General features: G+C 45.7%; 1 protein-coding gene across 6 annotated transcripts in view; it reads left to right on the top strand.

The window, feature by feature from the left end:
• Positions 1-499: 499 nt before the first annotated feature.
• SUCLG2 (succinate-CoA ligase GDP-forming subunit beta) overlaps positions 500-15,019 on the top strand; it is a 482,508-nt gene continuing 467,988 nt past the window's right edge. For 5 of the 6 annotated variants that reach the window (XM_023249935.2, XM_023249937.2, XM_045051841.1 and 2 more), the window contains exon 1: positions 500-731. In XM_023249935.2, the coding sequence (XP_023105703.1) occupies positions 648-731 (84 nt within the window). In that variant the 5' untranslated portion in view covers positions 500-647. The remainder of the gene's footprint in view (positions 732-15,019) is intronic. The other variant, XM_023249938.2, reaches the window with a different exon arrangement.

Below are 15,019 nucleotides of genomic sequence, written 5' to 3'. Positions count from 1 at the left end.
ACAGCATTTTTATTACCTGCACAGTGCTTAGTGTCAGGAGACTCCAAATAAATGTCTGCTCTTATTATGCTGATTACCGGGCTCAAAACCCTTCAATGGTTTTGCATTGATCTTCCGTTAAGGATAAAAACGTCTTAACTGAGTTCTAGAAGGCTTCCACCGCCTTCGCCAGAACCCTCGCCTCCCCTTGATTCCTTCAAGTCCCAGCTCAGACACGGCGTGCCCAGGCTCCTCTGCGACCCCGAGACGAGATCTGAGCTCCGAAGGCCCCCGGTTCCAGTTCCACCGCTCGCGGCAGTGACTACTGTTCGCTTGCCCTTTGGTCCTCGGTAGAGTTTAAACCCCAGGACCGCAGGGCTGGGGACCTGCTGTTGCCCACAGTGGGTGGCGCGGTGACCAGGCCACAAGACCCCCGCAGGCTAAAGGCGAAGACGGGGCGGGGTCGGGGACCGGGGGCGGTGCTGGCCCCGCCGGGCGTGGGGCGTGGGGCGCCGGGGCGGGGCCGCGCGCAGAGGGGCCGCGCGCCGGGGCGCGGGGGCGGCCGGGGGGCCGGCCGGGCCCGCCCCTCTCCTCCTCCTCCCTCCTCCTCCTCCGACCTCGGCCGCCCGCGAGCAGTCGGCTCCCCCGCGCCGAGTTTCCTGTTTAAGATGGCGTCCCCCGTGGCAGCGCAGGCCCGGAAACTTCTGCGAGACCTGGCGCTCCGGCCCCCGCTGCTGGCGGCCAGGTCCCAGGTGAGCGCGCCCGGTGGCTGGAGCCGCGCGGAGGGCGCTGGCGGGGCGGCCGCCTGCCCGGGCCCTCCCGGCCCTCCTCGTCCTCGCCGCCGCCTGTTTCCTCCCGGCAGCGGGTGCCCGGCGGCGCGGGCGCTGCACCCCCGGAGGCGACGCGCGGAGCTGCTCCCGGGCGCGTGGGAGACCCCCCCAGCCCCCGCTCGGGTGTGGGCCCGGGGCCGAGGAGGGCGACACCCAGCACTCAGCAGTCGCTGGCGTCGGTTCCCTGGGCCCACGCGGAGGGCGCCGGCACCGCACCTGGCTCCGCCTGGCAAGTCGAGAAGTTCTCGGGCCAGGTTTAGGAGACCTGAGGTTTTACCATCCACGTTGCCAGCTCTCCTTTAGAAACGTCTCCACCTCTGAGCGCGTGTGTTAGGCCAAGTGAAGAACCTGCCCAGAAACCCATCCCAGCCTGGCTGGTATTAATGATTCACCTCCCTGAGGAACTTTCTCCGGGGGGACTGTTTTTGCAGATTTCAGGGGCGCCTGAGTTGGCAAAATGCGGGGGTCGAGGAGGAAAGTGGGAAACGCTCTCCCTTCTCTGCAAGGAGGAATCAGCCTCGTCACAAACACACGTCAGAGCATTCCCCCTGTCCACTTTCTCCTCGTTTGTAGAGAATAGAAAGCTAAGGGGCCGCGGGTGGATGCCGAGTAGCTGTTCAAACTTGGCCTCCTGTAGATTGTAGTTTCTGCAGAATGGCACGAGCCAAAGTATTCAGAAGCCTTTTGGGGGTTAAAAGTTGGTGATGACGCTTGGAGAAATCACTCAACTGCTCAACTTCTGATTGTCCACAGATAAGTTCGTCCCCCCCTTTAAAGAAAGGGCAGCGTGGGGCTCAGCCCCAGCTGAGCAACGTCCTTGTTCATTTTCCTCATTTTTAATTTATGAGAGTCAAATTATCCCATGCAATTTTAACCAGGATATGCATAACATAGTTTTTAGGAAAATTATAAGATAGCTACCAATGATTCTTTGAGTTACTCTAAGCGTTGGCTAATTATATGCAAGGTTTTGTTTTTTTTTCTTTTTTCCCCTCTCATTTCCTGACTTCTCATTTCTCTGTTTTTGTTAACGTAAATTTAAAAGGTGCTAATACTTATTACTGTAATATCCTTAATAGGCACTTGACAGTATGGTGGGATAGTGGAAAGGAATGGCAGTTTTGTCTAATTAAAATCACTAATAACTATTGTAATGCAGTGAGGAGAATACCTCCAGGTGATCAAGTCCTATTCATTATTTAAGTGTTACAAAAAACAACTGTAGTGCTAACTATGAGTGCAGACTTGAATTGATGAGACACATAGGGCCCTGGGCAGTGAAAACTCAAGCAAAGCTTTAATTGTACAAGGAACCCAAGTGTTTAGCTGAGGTGTGATAGGGCTTCCTGCCTAACCAAGAAGTGAGATCTGAATGCAACACTCCAGAGAATCTGTCTGGGGACAGATAGCCTTGGTTTGGCAAGACTGGGCAAAAGGTTCTGTTACCTCGCTCCATCCAGCAGCTTTGATTTACATCACTCTTGGATGATGTGTTACCCTGTAAGCACAAGGTTTCAAAGATGAGAATTTTTTAGAAGTTCGGGTTAGTACTTAGTGCCCAAGAACCAGAAATGGACATTAGCCAGTATCTAGTGCAACCAGCTTATTTCACAGGTGGAAAATTGAGGCCTAAAGAAATTCAATGACTTGTTCAAAGTTATAAAGAGAGTTTGTGGCAGAGCCCCATTCCAGAATAGTTTACTTTTAAGTTTCTGTTACACCGGGCTGTTGCTTGGTGAGTGTCGACTTCTTGAAAATGCGTCATGTCAGCATTGAGGTTAGTCTGCTTATCAAGTAGCCACTATATAACATCCAAGTCCTAGAACTACTGACATTTAAATTAAAAAAAAATTTTTTTTAAACTTTATTCATTTTTGAGAGACAGAGGCAGAGCGTGAGCGGGGAAGGGGCAGAGAGAGAGGGAGACACAGAATCTGAGGCAGGCTCCAGGCTCTGAGCTGTCCGCACAGAGCCTGATGTGGGGCTCGAACTCACGAATCGCGAGATCACGACCTGAGCCAAAGCCGGATGCTCAAGCGGCTGAGTCACCCAGGCGCCCCTAAATTTTTTTTTTAATAAATCTCTTAGAATTGACAGTATTAGGAGAGTATTGCTTATGACTTTTAAGATACTTTTTAAATTCTTGGGTACTTCTTAGTATCTCTTCCAACTGAGTCTCCTTTGGTGTTGTGCGTACCTACTCCCTTGGCCACGGCAAACATTACAGTTGAACATGACCCCCTTTTCCCATGAACCTTAAAAATCCTAAGTATTTTCAGAAATTTGTTGCCACTCTTGCCTTACACCTAGTTTTTACTAGGGCCTCGTGCAGAGCTGTTGGGTATGCAGAGATAAAAGGCCCAGTTTCTGCTTTGAGAAGTAACTGTAACCACTCAAAAAGATGTCCCTAGAATGACACTTTAGCTCCCTCCCCTCTCCCACCCTGTAGTTAAATTTGACATTTGACACATATTCCTGAGGTTTAATGTCATTGAAATTTCTTATTTCCTCTGCTCTTGGCTTCAGTTATTTGACTTATGATTGATGTTATAGTCTTAGAAAGCCTGCTTTAGCCATTTCTTATTTTACATACATTTTTTATTCAGTCTATACCTAGGACAGGACTGTTCTAGGTGCTGATATTTGGGGGTAGAGAGCAAAGCCGGGAGAGCACATGGCCATATCATACTTGATTTTAATGGGGGTGGGGAAGGGCTAGACTGTACATACATACATAAATAATGATGATGATTTCAGCCAGCGACAAATGCTACACAAAGGTAAAATAGAATCCTGGGATGGAGAATGAATAGCTTAGCCAAGAAGGTGTGCATAGATTAGGTGGTCAAGGTAAACGAATTTGATAAGGTGGGGTTTTTGTTTTGTTTTGTTTTGGCTTGATTTTTTTTTGTTGCAGTGTAACACATGTACTGAAAATGTACATATTATAAATGAACAACTTGAAGGGTTCTCACAAACGGAACATGCCCAGGTCACCAGATTCAGATAAAAAAACTAATTATTTAGTGGTAACCCCGAGGGTCCCCTGGTGTTTCTACCTGTTGCTGCCTCCACCCTGGAAAGGGTCACCAAGTCCCTACACTTACACCACCAAACCATGGTCTTGTTCCTTTCTGTACTTATGTAAATGGAATTGTACAATATGTAGTCACACGTTCAATATTAGGTTTATGAGATCCTGGAGGTGGCTTTTTGACATTTGAGCTGAGACCTGAGTAACCAAAAGTGGCCAGCCAGGTGAAACTTTGGGGAAGAGTGTATTAGGCATAGAAGACAGCAAGTGCAAAGGCCCTGAGGCGGGAGTGAGCTCAACATGTCCAAATAGTTAAAGAGGGGAAAGTGGTAGTACCAGTAGTAGTTTGAGGTAGGCAGGGGCCAGATTATGTGGGGATTTGCAGCATCTGATAAGGAGCTTTTAAGAGTCTAGAGTGGATAAGTGACTTGCTCAAAGTTATTTAGCTAGTAAAAAAATAGCTGGGTCTGAAACCCAGTCCTGGCTGCTAAAGATTAGGCATGTAATTACTGTACTGTATAATTCCTACTGCAGACGTAGGCTGGCTTTGGAAACTTTTAGGGGGAATATTCTGTGAACTCAGTACTCTAGTAAAGATCTCATCATTGTTAGGGGATTTTTCACATGTAAGGGCTATGTTGCTGTGTCCAAATAGTCCTCCAGGAGAACAGGGTGCTGTAGTACATGGCAATGTCATACAGCATGACACGGCTGCGGTGGGCATAGAGATGAGCCCACTCTGTAGGTCATGTCACATGGAAATTTTGGTTGAGGGCACAGAGTTTCAATGGTTAATGATAATTCCAAACGTGGTATTGTTGCCCTTCTGCACACGTTCCCTCTCATAATGGCAGGGTGGGGTTTGCGGAGCTGCTGTGTGGTGAAGGGTAGACCTTGTGGGAAACACTGCCTGTCAGGTCCCCAGCTGTGGAGTTGTGTGGTTCTCTGCAAAGCCTGGAGCTTCTGTCCAGGAACTCCTAGAGGAACACATGGTTTTGAAGGAAACTGTTTAAACCCATGCCCCTGCTGTTGTATTCTTCTAAGTGGGTGGCTCCAGCTTAATTTTCTGCTCCTTCAGGATGTAGGAGGAGAAAGAGGGATGCGAGGCTTTTAGAAGTGAAGGACTAAAGGTCCCGTGTAAGTCCTTATCAGCTAAATGAGCCCGTGGAGGTTGGGCCGGAAGTTGTGACTCACATATTTGTGCCTTTTGCCTAAAAGAATAAATACCTTTTTTTTTTTTTTTTTTTTTTTTACAGCTGCAATTTCTTCTGTTAGAGGAAAGAAATCTATCTCAGATAATTTAGAAGCTAAACTGTTGACCTTCTGTGTGGGGAAGACCTTTAAGTGTCCCAAATTGGTTTTGTTTACTGTAAATGAAACTGATCTTTTATAGATCTTTTATGATCTATGAGTGCACAGACCCATGGTAGTGAGAACGTTGCTGCCTGTGTGTCGTAGCCCTGTTCCTCAGGCACAATGCCCAGAAAGTCGCTGAAATAATACCTCATATTTTGGGAAGGAAGAGAAATTATCTACCTAACCTCAGATCATTTGTCCTTCAGTTCTCTTTACTACTCAGTGTGGGATTGTCACTTGATTTATCACTTTCTGTTACTCGATGGAAATGTTTTGCCTCAAGAACTTGAGAGATTTGCCCACGTTTGAGCAAATTGTAAAATCAATATCCTAATGAAACTTTGGGAGATAATACTCGAGTCAGTCTGGTGAAGAGGGAAGTGGGGAGGGCACTGCAGGTGGGGTGAGCAGTGTGCAAAAAGGCAGAGGGGAGAGAGAACGTGGGGGAGAGTGCAGGAGTCAGTTCTTGCCATCCCTTTTGTATGGAGAAGGGAGAGGCAGGTATGTAACTGAACGTGATCTTCTAGACAAATGAGGAAGGAGGATGGTCTGCAGAAAGCCTAGAACTCAGCATGCATAGAATTCCATCCTAACTAAAAACCAAGCAAATACTGTTCATTTTTTAAAAGAGTTTATTTATTGCGGTACCTGGGTGGCTCAGTCAGTTAAGCATCCGACTTAGGCTCAGGTCATGACCTTGCAGTTCGTGGGTTCAAGCCCTGTGTCAGGTTCTGGGCTGACAGCTCAGAACTTGGAGCCTGTTTCAGATTCTGTGTCTCCCTCTCTGCCCCTCCCCAGCTTGGGCTCTGTCTCTCTTTCTCTTAAAAGTAAACATTAAACAAAAAAAAGTTTATTTAGTGAGGTGTTTTTTTTTTTATTTATTTGAGAGAGAGCTAGAGAGCACATGGGTCTCGGGGGTGGGGGGTGCGGGGAGTAGCAGAGAGAGAGAATCCCAGGCAGGCTCTGTACCGTTAGAGCAGAGCCCAACTCGGGGCATGAACTCACGAACCATGAGACCTGAGCCAAAGTCGGACACTTAACCGACCGAGTCACCCAGGCGCTCTGCAAGTATTGTTCGTGTAGTTGGTTTTCTGAACACTTGGTCTGTGCCTGGTGGTGTTGGGTATAAGCTCCCTGAAGGCGACAACTATGTCAGTTTAGTTCTTCCCCTGTAAACCCAATGTTGACGAGAATGCTGGGCATGTCGAGGTTGCTACATGACTGAGTGAATGCAGATGGGAGATACACGGCCCCTACCCTCAGGGGGCTCAGAGTTTGGGGGCAAAATTGGCGCGGAAACCAAGAATTGTACTAGGGCTCGTGAATGCTGCATTTGGGCCGTGTTTTTGGTCCTGTCAGCGGCTGTGCTTGTTCCTGCACTGGGGGGCCTGCTGTGCTCTCCTTCTGAAACATTGTTTCCTCTGCTCCCAGGCCTGTTCTCTTCCTTCATTAGCTCTCTGACTCCATGTTAAATCTTCAGACAGGGCTTTCCCTGAGTATTTTATCTGATTCTGCCTCTCCCCAGAGATGTCTCTCTACCCCTTACTTGCTTTATTATGCTAACGTTTTAAAGTCTGGTGATTTATTGTGTTTCTTCTTTGTATATTTATTTATTGTCTGTCTTCTTCCCTCTCTAACAAATAGAAGATTGTAAGCTCATTGAGGCCGAAGATTTTCTTAGGCACCACCAGTTTCCCCAGCTCGCCTGACAAGGTATTCAGTAAGCTTTTGTGGTCTCAGTGACTGAGTGTGGTTCATAGAGAAGAGGGAAGGGCAGGTAAGTAACAGAAGTTGAGCAACGATGCAGACAATCGAGGCAAGCGAGGAAGGAAGGGGCTGTAGCAAGTCTAGTTGTGAAAGGACTTTCATAATAAGACTGTTCATTTCGCATGTGCGCAGAGACCCTATGCAGGTGATCTCTGCATACCATTTCTTTAGCCCTTGCAGCATTACTGCTAAGGAGGTTGTATTGTCTTCATGACACGTGTAAGGGAACAGTCACAGAGAGGTCAAGAGCAACTTGCTTAATTACAGTTAGAGTGTGAGCAAGTCACCTGCCTCATGCTGACAAGCCACTTAGGCTGTTAAAACATCAAACTGTTGCTAAAGGATCCTATTTGGGTGGAAACATCCGGTTACACTGATTGCTTGCATTTCCCAGTCTCTCTGCCCGGAGTGGCTTGTGCTGACTCAGGTGTACTGATCTGTGTACCAGGTTGTCTTCTCCAGGCTCTTATCTGACTCCTTCCCTGGCTTCAGGCTCTGGGAAACAGGGTAACAGAGAAGAGGGTGTGAGTTCTGCATTCAGATCGAACAATATTCAAATTCTGGGTCTGCCAGGCTCTTGCTTTACAAACTGTTGAACTTGGTTGAACCTCAATTTATTGTTCTCTGAAAAGGGATAAATCTCATATGTGGTTACAGAGTACATTTGACATAATGATATGGTTGGCTCACAACGGTTATTTTTCTTACGGCGAATTTGAAGCTAACTTTACTTGCATTTTTTTATGCTTTACTAAGCTAGAAGCATTTTCCCTTCTCAGATCTGATACACATGTATTGTTTGCTGCCATCTCAGGGTTAGGCACTAGCTTGGTGTTTTCCATATGTTTTGTTCCCTTGAATCTTTGCACCAACCACGTGGGACCGAGATGATCATTTGCCATTTACATCTGGAGCCCTTGAGGCTCAGACAGTCCACGGCCTGCCTCCTGTACCCCAGTTCTACATTATTCTGCAGGGCGTGAAGAGGGCGTGAAGAAGAGGGCGTGAAGTGAAGGTCTGTAGAAGCCCAAGGTAGCAGTGGGGAAGGTCACATGGTGAGCTCTGTTGCACCATCCTGGATGTGGCTCATTCCAGAAACGTTTGCACATCTTCGTGTTTACTTAGTAGTGATGGCTTCTGGACCTCATGTGTGTCAAAGGTCTGAGGTGGCGGGGACACCTAAAGAATAGACTGTAGTCACAGCCAGTCCCAGGTACCTTTCGCTGTCTGCCCAAGTGCGGAGCACTGACTGTAGCGTTTCGGGGATTCTGAAGTTGTGAAATTGCATTGCTTTTGCAGAGTGGGCTCCGGGGGGTGCTCCTGGAGGACAGAGCTTCCTGGCATTCTAACTGCAGACTTGGATCGGTGTGCAGGTGACACGGCTAGCTTTTGCCTCTTTCAAAAATGGTTCCAAAAGGATAGCACTTCAGCACCAGTCGCGAAGGCATAGATTTCTTAGGCTTAACTCTGTAAAGTTTATTTTTGTTTTAAAATTGGAGGGATTTGGTATAATGTATAAATTGATGTTGGAGACATGGCCAAGCATTAGGGGTAGTTGTGTGCAAATTTGGGACCTGTGGGGGGGGGGTGGTGGCATGTGGGTCTGGTGTCTCTTTTCCTACCACTTCCCGTTTCTCCATGTGCCCGGCCCGCTTCCATTTCTGGGCTGTCCGAGTACCAAGGTTGTGACTTGTGGGCACCGAGGAATTCAGGAGGGCTGCCTTGTGGAGTTTTGGGTGGCGGGGCAGTCAGAGATGAGGCCGGAGACCAAAGCAGGGGCACCATTCTGCTGATCCTGGCGTCTGATACTGGAGTTAAGGTTTGTTCTTGAGGGCAGTGGAGAATCATTGAAGAGTTTAGATAGTGAGGCAAAGGGGGAAGTTTGAAGCTTTAGAGGACCCTTTCTGCATATAGGATGGAGATGTGTGGGGGGAATGTTGGAAGCATGGGGCTCCCTTGGGGGACTGTGCACTGATTCAGTGCCCTTAGTAATTGTATCAGGAGAATGTGCGTAAGGCAGGACTGGGGTCAGACTGTCTGGGTCTAAATCTTGCCTCAAACACTGATAATTCTTTTGATCTGTAAGAATTACGTATTTTATTACAAGACTAACTTTTTCACATTTCAGCATCTCTGAAAACTAAACTTTTTTTTATTTGAGAAGGAGAGAGAGAGAGAGAGAGAGAGAGAGAGAGAGAGAGAGAGAGAGAGAGAATCCCAAGCAGGCTCCACGCTCAGCATGGACCTCGAGATGGGCCCCCATCTCATGACGCTGGGATCATGACGTGAGCCAAAATCAAGAGTCACATGCTCGGCTGGCTGAGCCACCCAGGAGCCCCTGAAAACTAAACTTGTTTGCATACTTGTGATTGATCTACAGGTTTCCTTTTTTCCTCTTCCTCCAGTTGTACATAACATGGGAGAAGATGGGGGCTTGCACCAAAATTAGGTTGGCTGCATAATTTGTTGCCAGGTTGGGATACTTTGAAAGTGACCGTGAGCACTGTGAATTATTACCACACCAGGGCAGCAGGTGTAACAAACCAAGACTGTTTCTGGAAAACCCTAACTGAAGTGGATGAAATGTTGGTAATGGAGGTAGGAGAGAAAGATTGGCGTTATTAAGGCAATATACTGGTCAGGAGCCATGATTTCTTCTGATCCACAAGGTGCTGCCCCCTCCTATCCTGTGCTGAAAGCAAAAAGGTGATAAAAGCCTCTGTACCATCCCTGAGCCGAGAGGGTGGGAGCAGCCACTCTGGTTATAAAATGTCCCTGCTTATCTTTACTCCTAGAACCAAGTACTTTGACCCTATGGCTGGGTGTTCTCTGGACACTTTGTTAGGGCCTCAGAAAAGGAACGTGCAAATAAAGGAAGAGAAATAGAAAGCCCCATACATCTGCCAGCCTTCCCAAGCACAGATGTCTAAACCTGAGCACAGTGACATGCTTTCCCAAGCCTGAAGCCTTTTCTGGTGTTAATGACATCCTGGGCCCTGTTGAAATGGTGCATTCTGGCTTTGTTATTTCCTTCTGTGCTCTCAGTCTTGTGTGGGTGGTGCTGATGCTTCTTAAGTCTTCTTTGGTTGAAAGAGACCTGCTTGGACTTATTGCAAGAAAAATAAAAGGTTTATTGAAAGGGACATGTACTAGAACTCAACACTAATCTTCCTTGGTGTTGGCTCTTCTGTGCCCTTTCTGTACTGTAACTAGTTACTTACTCATGGTTACATCTCTTTGTAACTTCTGCCTGCACATGACTTTGACTGTCCAGTCCCATGCCCACTTTAGCCTCCCATCCCCAAAACATCATCTAGCTTCCATCTCCCAGAATAGTATACTTTTTAGGAGAAAACCTTGTTTGTCTAGCTCACCATTTTGTATTCACGTTTGGGTCACTGGCCAGCTGATAGATGGACTGTTTGGCATAAGGTATCTACCCCCACCCTGCAGCCAATGGCTAAGATGGGGGGCGGGTCTTAGGAGCAGCACCATGGTATCCCCACGTAGCAGAGCTCTGCATGCAGTGTTGGGGGGGGCGTGGCCTGGTCCATTAAGAACATCATTATATTTTCCATCCTTTGTGAACTTCTTGTCTCTAAGATCACATTTTCATGATTGATTTGTTTCCTTTTTCACATTTCCAACTTTCTGAAGATATCCTTACGATTCACCTTTTTTGTCTGTGTTGGACTCATTTACCAGAGTTGAAGATAATGGCAGTGGGCCTTGTTTTAGACTGTTTTCTTATGATTACAATGAAAAATACTTCTCAGGAAGGAATTATTAAGTGGGAAGATGGGTTGTCATGAGCAGTCAGCTCATTTGTCCAAATACCCAAATGAGTATTTCGAAGACACGTGTAGACAGTGGGCTTCTATGAGCCCAGGGCGCTTCCTCAGCTTTACTTGGAAGAGTGTTCTGCGTTGAAGTAACCCAGCTTCTCTTGTGGGTTGAAGTGGTTCACCTCCACTTTGCACTTCCCAAAGAGGATTTGTTTGGGTCTTTTTGCCACCACTCAGTAATGAGCTGCTGTCTTGGGCACATCCTTCAAGCTACGTGCAGAGGCCGCTGGCTCCCACACCAGTCCCTGGTGCAGTCTGCTGGGACTGAGGGGACAGGGTTCATTTCATTCAAACGCATGGTCTTGTGAAACTTACTTATGTATTTTATTTGTAAGACACACGCTTTCCCCCCACACTTCAATGTCTCTGATTCCAGGTGTGTTTTACGCTTGTGCCATAGATTGATTGGGAGGTTTTTTTCCCCAATGGTTACATAAAGATGGTACGAAAACGCTGTTGGTTGTTAGGTTTGATGAAATTACGCCGTGCCTGAGCTTTCTCAACTGCAAAATGGGGAGAGGCAGAGTAGTCACCCCCCAGAGTTGCACTGAGAATTAACTGAGCTCATGCACACCATCTTAGCACTGCGCCCTAAATGGTTAATAAATATTAGTCATTGGTTTTGGTATTTTTATCACTAACTATAATCATAAAGGCTTTATTTTCATAAAAGACCCCCTTTGATCTTTCCCCCACCTTCCCTCTAAATCCGCTCAGTGCCTTGGCTTGTAAGAAAGGTGGGTAATGGATCCACAGGATAGAGACTCAGAAGAGTCAAGGTATGGAATGACATGAGGGGCAAGGGCAAGGCTGCTTGTGGTCCCTTGTGTGTGCTCGGGAGTAGAGGAAGAAAATGAAAATCTCTTGGGAAAAGGACTTTCTTGCCTCAGCACTGATTGGGAGTGGAGACCAGATTTTTAGCCTTACCAGAAAATATTAGTTTTCCCCCGATCGATGGACCTGTCTTCACATTTTTATAAGGAAACTACGGTATCGTTTGCTTGATGTCTCCCCATCTTCTGATCCTGCTCTCCTAGTTGCTGTCAAGATGCTGTGGTTACAGTTGCCTGGACTTTGAAGGACTTATTTGGGTTAACTTACCTTTGAAAAGAAGGGGAGGAAAACCACATTTAATATGCACTCTTATTCCAGCCTTAGGGCTTACATAGGCCTTTAATAAGTAATATAAAGAATGCTGAAAGTTACTAATTATTTTTGATTAAGGGAATAAACTATTAATGGTGAGTGTTTCTTTGTTAAGACTCAGAACTCTTTTTTAAAGTGACATATCATTAAACTTGAAAACCAACAATATAGGGAAAAGAAGAATGAATTTTTCAGTTGATAGCTTTTTTATAATTGGCATGAAAAAATAAATGTGCTATTTGGCCAGTTAGAAAAACGAGATACATTTTGAGATAGTGGAGTTGTAAACCGATTATCCTCACTAATTTAAAACGATGAAGAAGGGTTGAATGACCAAGTGTTGAGGAGGCTCCTTTGAAATGGAGGCAGAACTGTTGTGATTGGTCCTTGGGGAGACTGAACCTATGGGGTAGGTTCTGACATCGATTCAGATGTATGGGTTTTCCAACACCACCAGGCGATTCTCAGACACCAGTTGAGTGTCCTGTAATTCAACTCCATTCTGACACTGCTTGCTGGAGAGGTCAAGGGCTCAGTCCTAAAACTTCTGGCTACCCCCTCCCTCACACCAGTCTCAAGTCCACATTGTCACCCATGCTTCAGACTGACCATAGATTTGCTGTTTCCGTGATCTCCCCTCCCCCCCCCCCCCCCCCCCAGGTTCATTCAGTCTGCTAGAGCAGCTCCTGGGACTTAGAGAAACATTTTACTTACTAGATTACTACTGGTTTCTTACAATAAGGGCTGTAAGTCAAGCACACCCAGGGCAAGGTGTGCTACTAGTGTTGTACAGCTCCCATGCTCTCTGAGCACATGACTCTCCCCGGGTCTCGGTGTGTTCACCAGCTCCAGAGCTCCCAGAATCCTGTAGGTCAGGGATTTTTATGGAGGCCTCATCACCTAGGCATGGTTGATTAAATCTTTGGTCATCGGTGATTGAACTCAGTTTCTAGCCCCTCACTCATCCTTTAGGAGGGATACAACTGAAAACTCCGACCCTCTGATTACTAGCTTGGTTACCCTGGCAACTAGCCCCCATCCTTAGGTGGGGTCCAGGTCACCTTGTGCACATAACAGACCTGTATCAGTCTCATCACTTAGGAATTTCCAGGGGTTTTAGGAACTCCATACTAGGACCATGGATAAAGACCAAATACACATTTCTTATTAAAATCACAACATCGGGGTGCCTGGGTGGCTCAGTCAGTTGAGCGTCCGACTTCGGCTCAGGTCACGATCTCACGGTCCGTGAGTTCGAGCCCCGCGTCGGGCTCTGGGCCAATGGCTCAGAGCCTGGAGCCTGGAGCCTGCTTCCGATTCTGTGTCTCCCTCTCTCTCTGACCCTCCCCCGTTCATGCTCTGTCTCTCTCTGTCTCAAAAATAAACAAACATTAAGATTAAAAAAAAAAATCACAACATCACAGATCCTTTTAGGATTGGAGTACCAAATCTAAAACTCGTAGCAGGGCATGTTGGGAGCGTAATGGATGCTTTCTTTTTTGTCTGATAAAGGTTTACGGTGAGGCTTTTATGAGTGGTATAAAATTGATTTTATAACTGTATTTTATATAAAATATAATTTAACATGGGGAAACTTACCGAGTTAAACTTCAGATAGAGATGAGAGAAAATTATTAAGTTCCATTTCCATTAAAAGGCTGCAAGGGAGTATGACATTTCATTTATCTTAGTATTGGCAGTATATCAATAATGTTATGTCTACAGTAATCCATGAGTTACAGTATTCCTTTCTTGAAGATATTTTGTTCTGTGCTACAGGATGAGTCTATTTTGCCCCAACATACTTCAAAGTATTTTTTTAATAGGCCAGAAAAGAATCCTTTTCTTGGAACTTTGAAGTTTTAAATAAACAATATTGCCGTAATTTAAGTAAAATTAATTATGAATGCAAAGCAGTGTTTTTGTGATTGAATTTTGGGATGTTGAGGGAAGTAGCAAAGGGATTGCTTTTTCGATTCAGAATTTGAAGCTGAAAATGCCTTTTATGTCTCTGAAAACCTTGTTTTTCACTTCTCATGTTTCTCAAGGTACTAAAAATATGTGTATCTATTTTTTATTTAAAATTTTTTTTAATGTTTATTTTATATTTGAGAGAGAGAGAGAGAGACAGAGTGTGAGTGGGGTAGGGCAGAGAGAGAGGGAGACACAGAATCTGAAGCAGGCTCCAGGCTCTGAGCTGTCAGCACAGAGCCCGACATGGGGCTCGAACTCATGAACCGCGAGATTGTGACCTGAGCTGAATTTGGATGCTTAGCTGACTGAGCCACCAGGCACCCCTGTATTTTTTTATTTAAAATTTTTTATTAATTTACTTTTTAACTTTTATTTTACTTTTGTAAAATATACATAACGTAAAATTGTCATTTTAACATGTACATTTTTGTGGCAGTAAGTACATTCACACTGTTATGCAGCCATCACCACCAGCCATGTTCAGAACTTTTTCATCTTCCCTTACTGAACCTTGTACAAATTACATACTAGCTCCCCATTTTCTGTTCTGCCAGCCCCACAAGCTGCCATTCTACTTTCATTTTCTATGAATTTCACTCTGGGGACATCATGTAAGAGAAATCATACAATGTTTGTCCTTTGTGTCCTTTATTTCATTTAGCATAATGCCCTTAAACTTCACCCATACAAGTGCCAGAACTTACTTCCTTTTTAAGGCTGGATTATATTCAGTTGTGCGTGTATACATTGTATGTTTATACGTGTGCGTAACATTTTGTTGATCCATTCATTCATCAGTGGACACTTAGCTTGCTTTCGCCTTCTGTCTTGTGAATAATGCCTCTGTGAGCATGAGCGTACATGGATATATATTTTCTATTAACGTTATCCTGAGTAGAAATGTTGTCCGATGTATAGTTTGAACTATATTTCCCGTTTCCCATGTCGGGTTAGAATGTTTAAGAAACACCTTTGCTGTTAATATTTTCTTAAATATTCATATTCTTTTATTCTTCCAGTGAGTGTCTGTTAATGCATCACTTGTTAAACGCACTTATTAGGCTCAGAAGATGGTAGGTCGATAGGAT

This window comes from Felis catus, chromosome A2 (genome assembly GCF_018350175.1).
Source record: "Felis catus isolate Fca126 chromosome A2, F.catus_Fca126_mat1.0, whole genome shotgun sequence".
In the NCBI taxonomy this organism is placed as follows: Eukaryota; Metazoa; Chordata; class Mammalia; order Carnivora; family Felidae; genus Felis; species Felis catus.
Note: the sequence above shows the minus strand (reverse complement) of the source record. Positions and strands in the feature narration are given on the sequence as shown.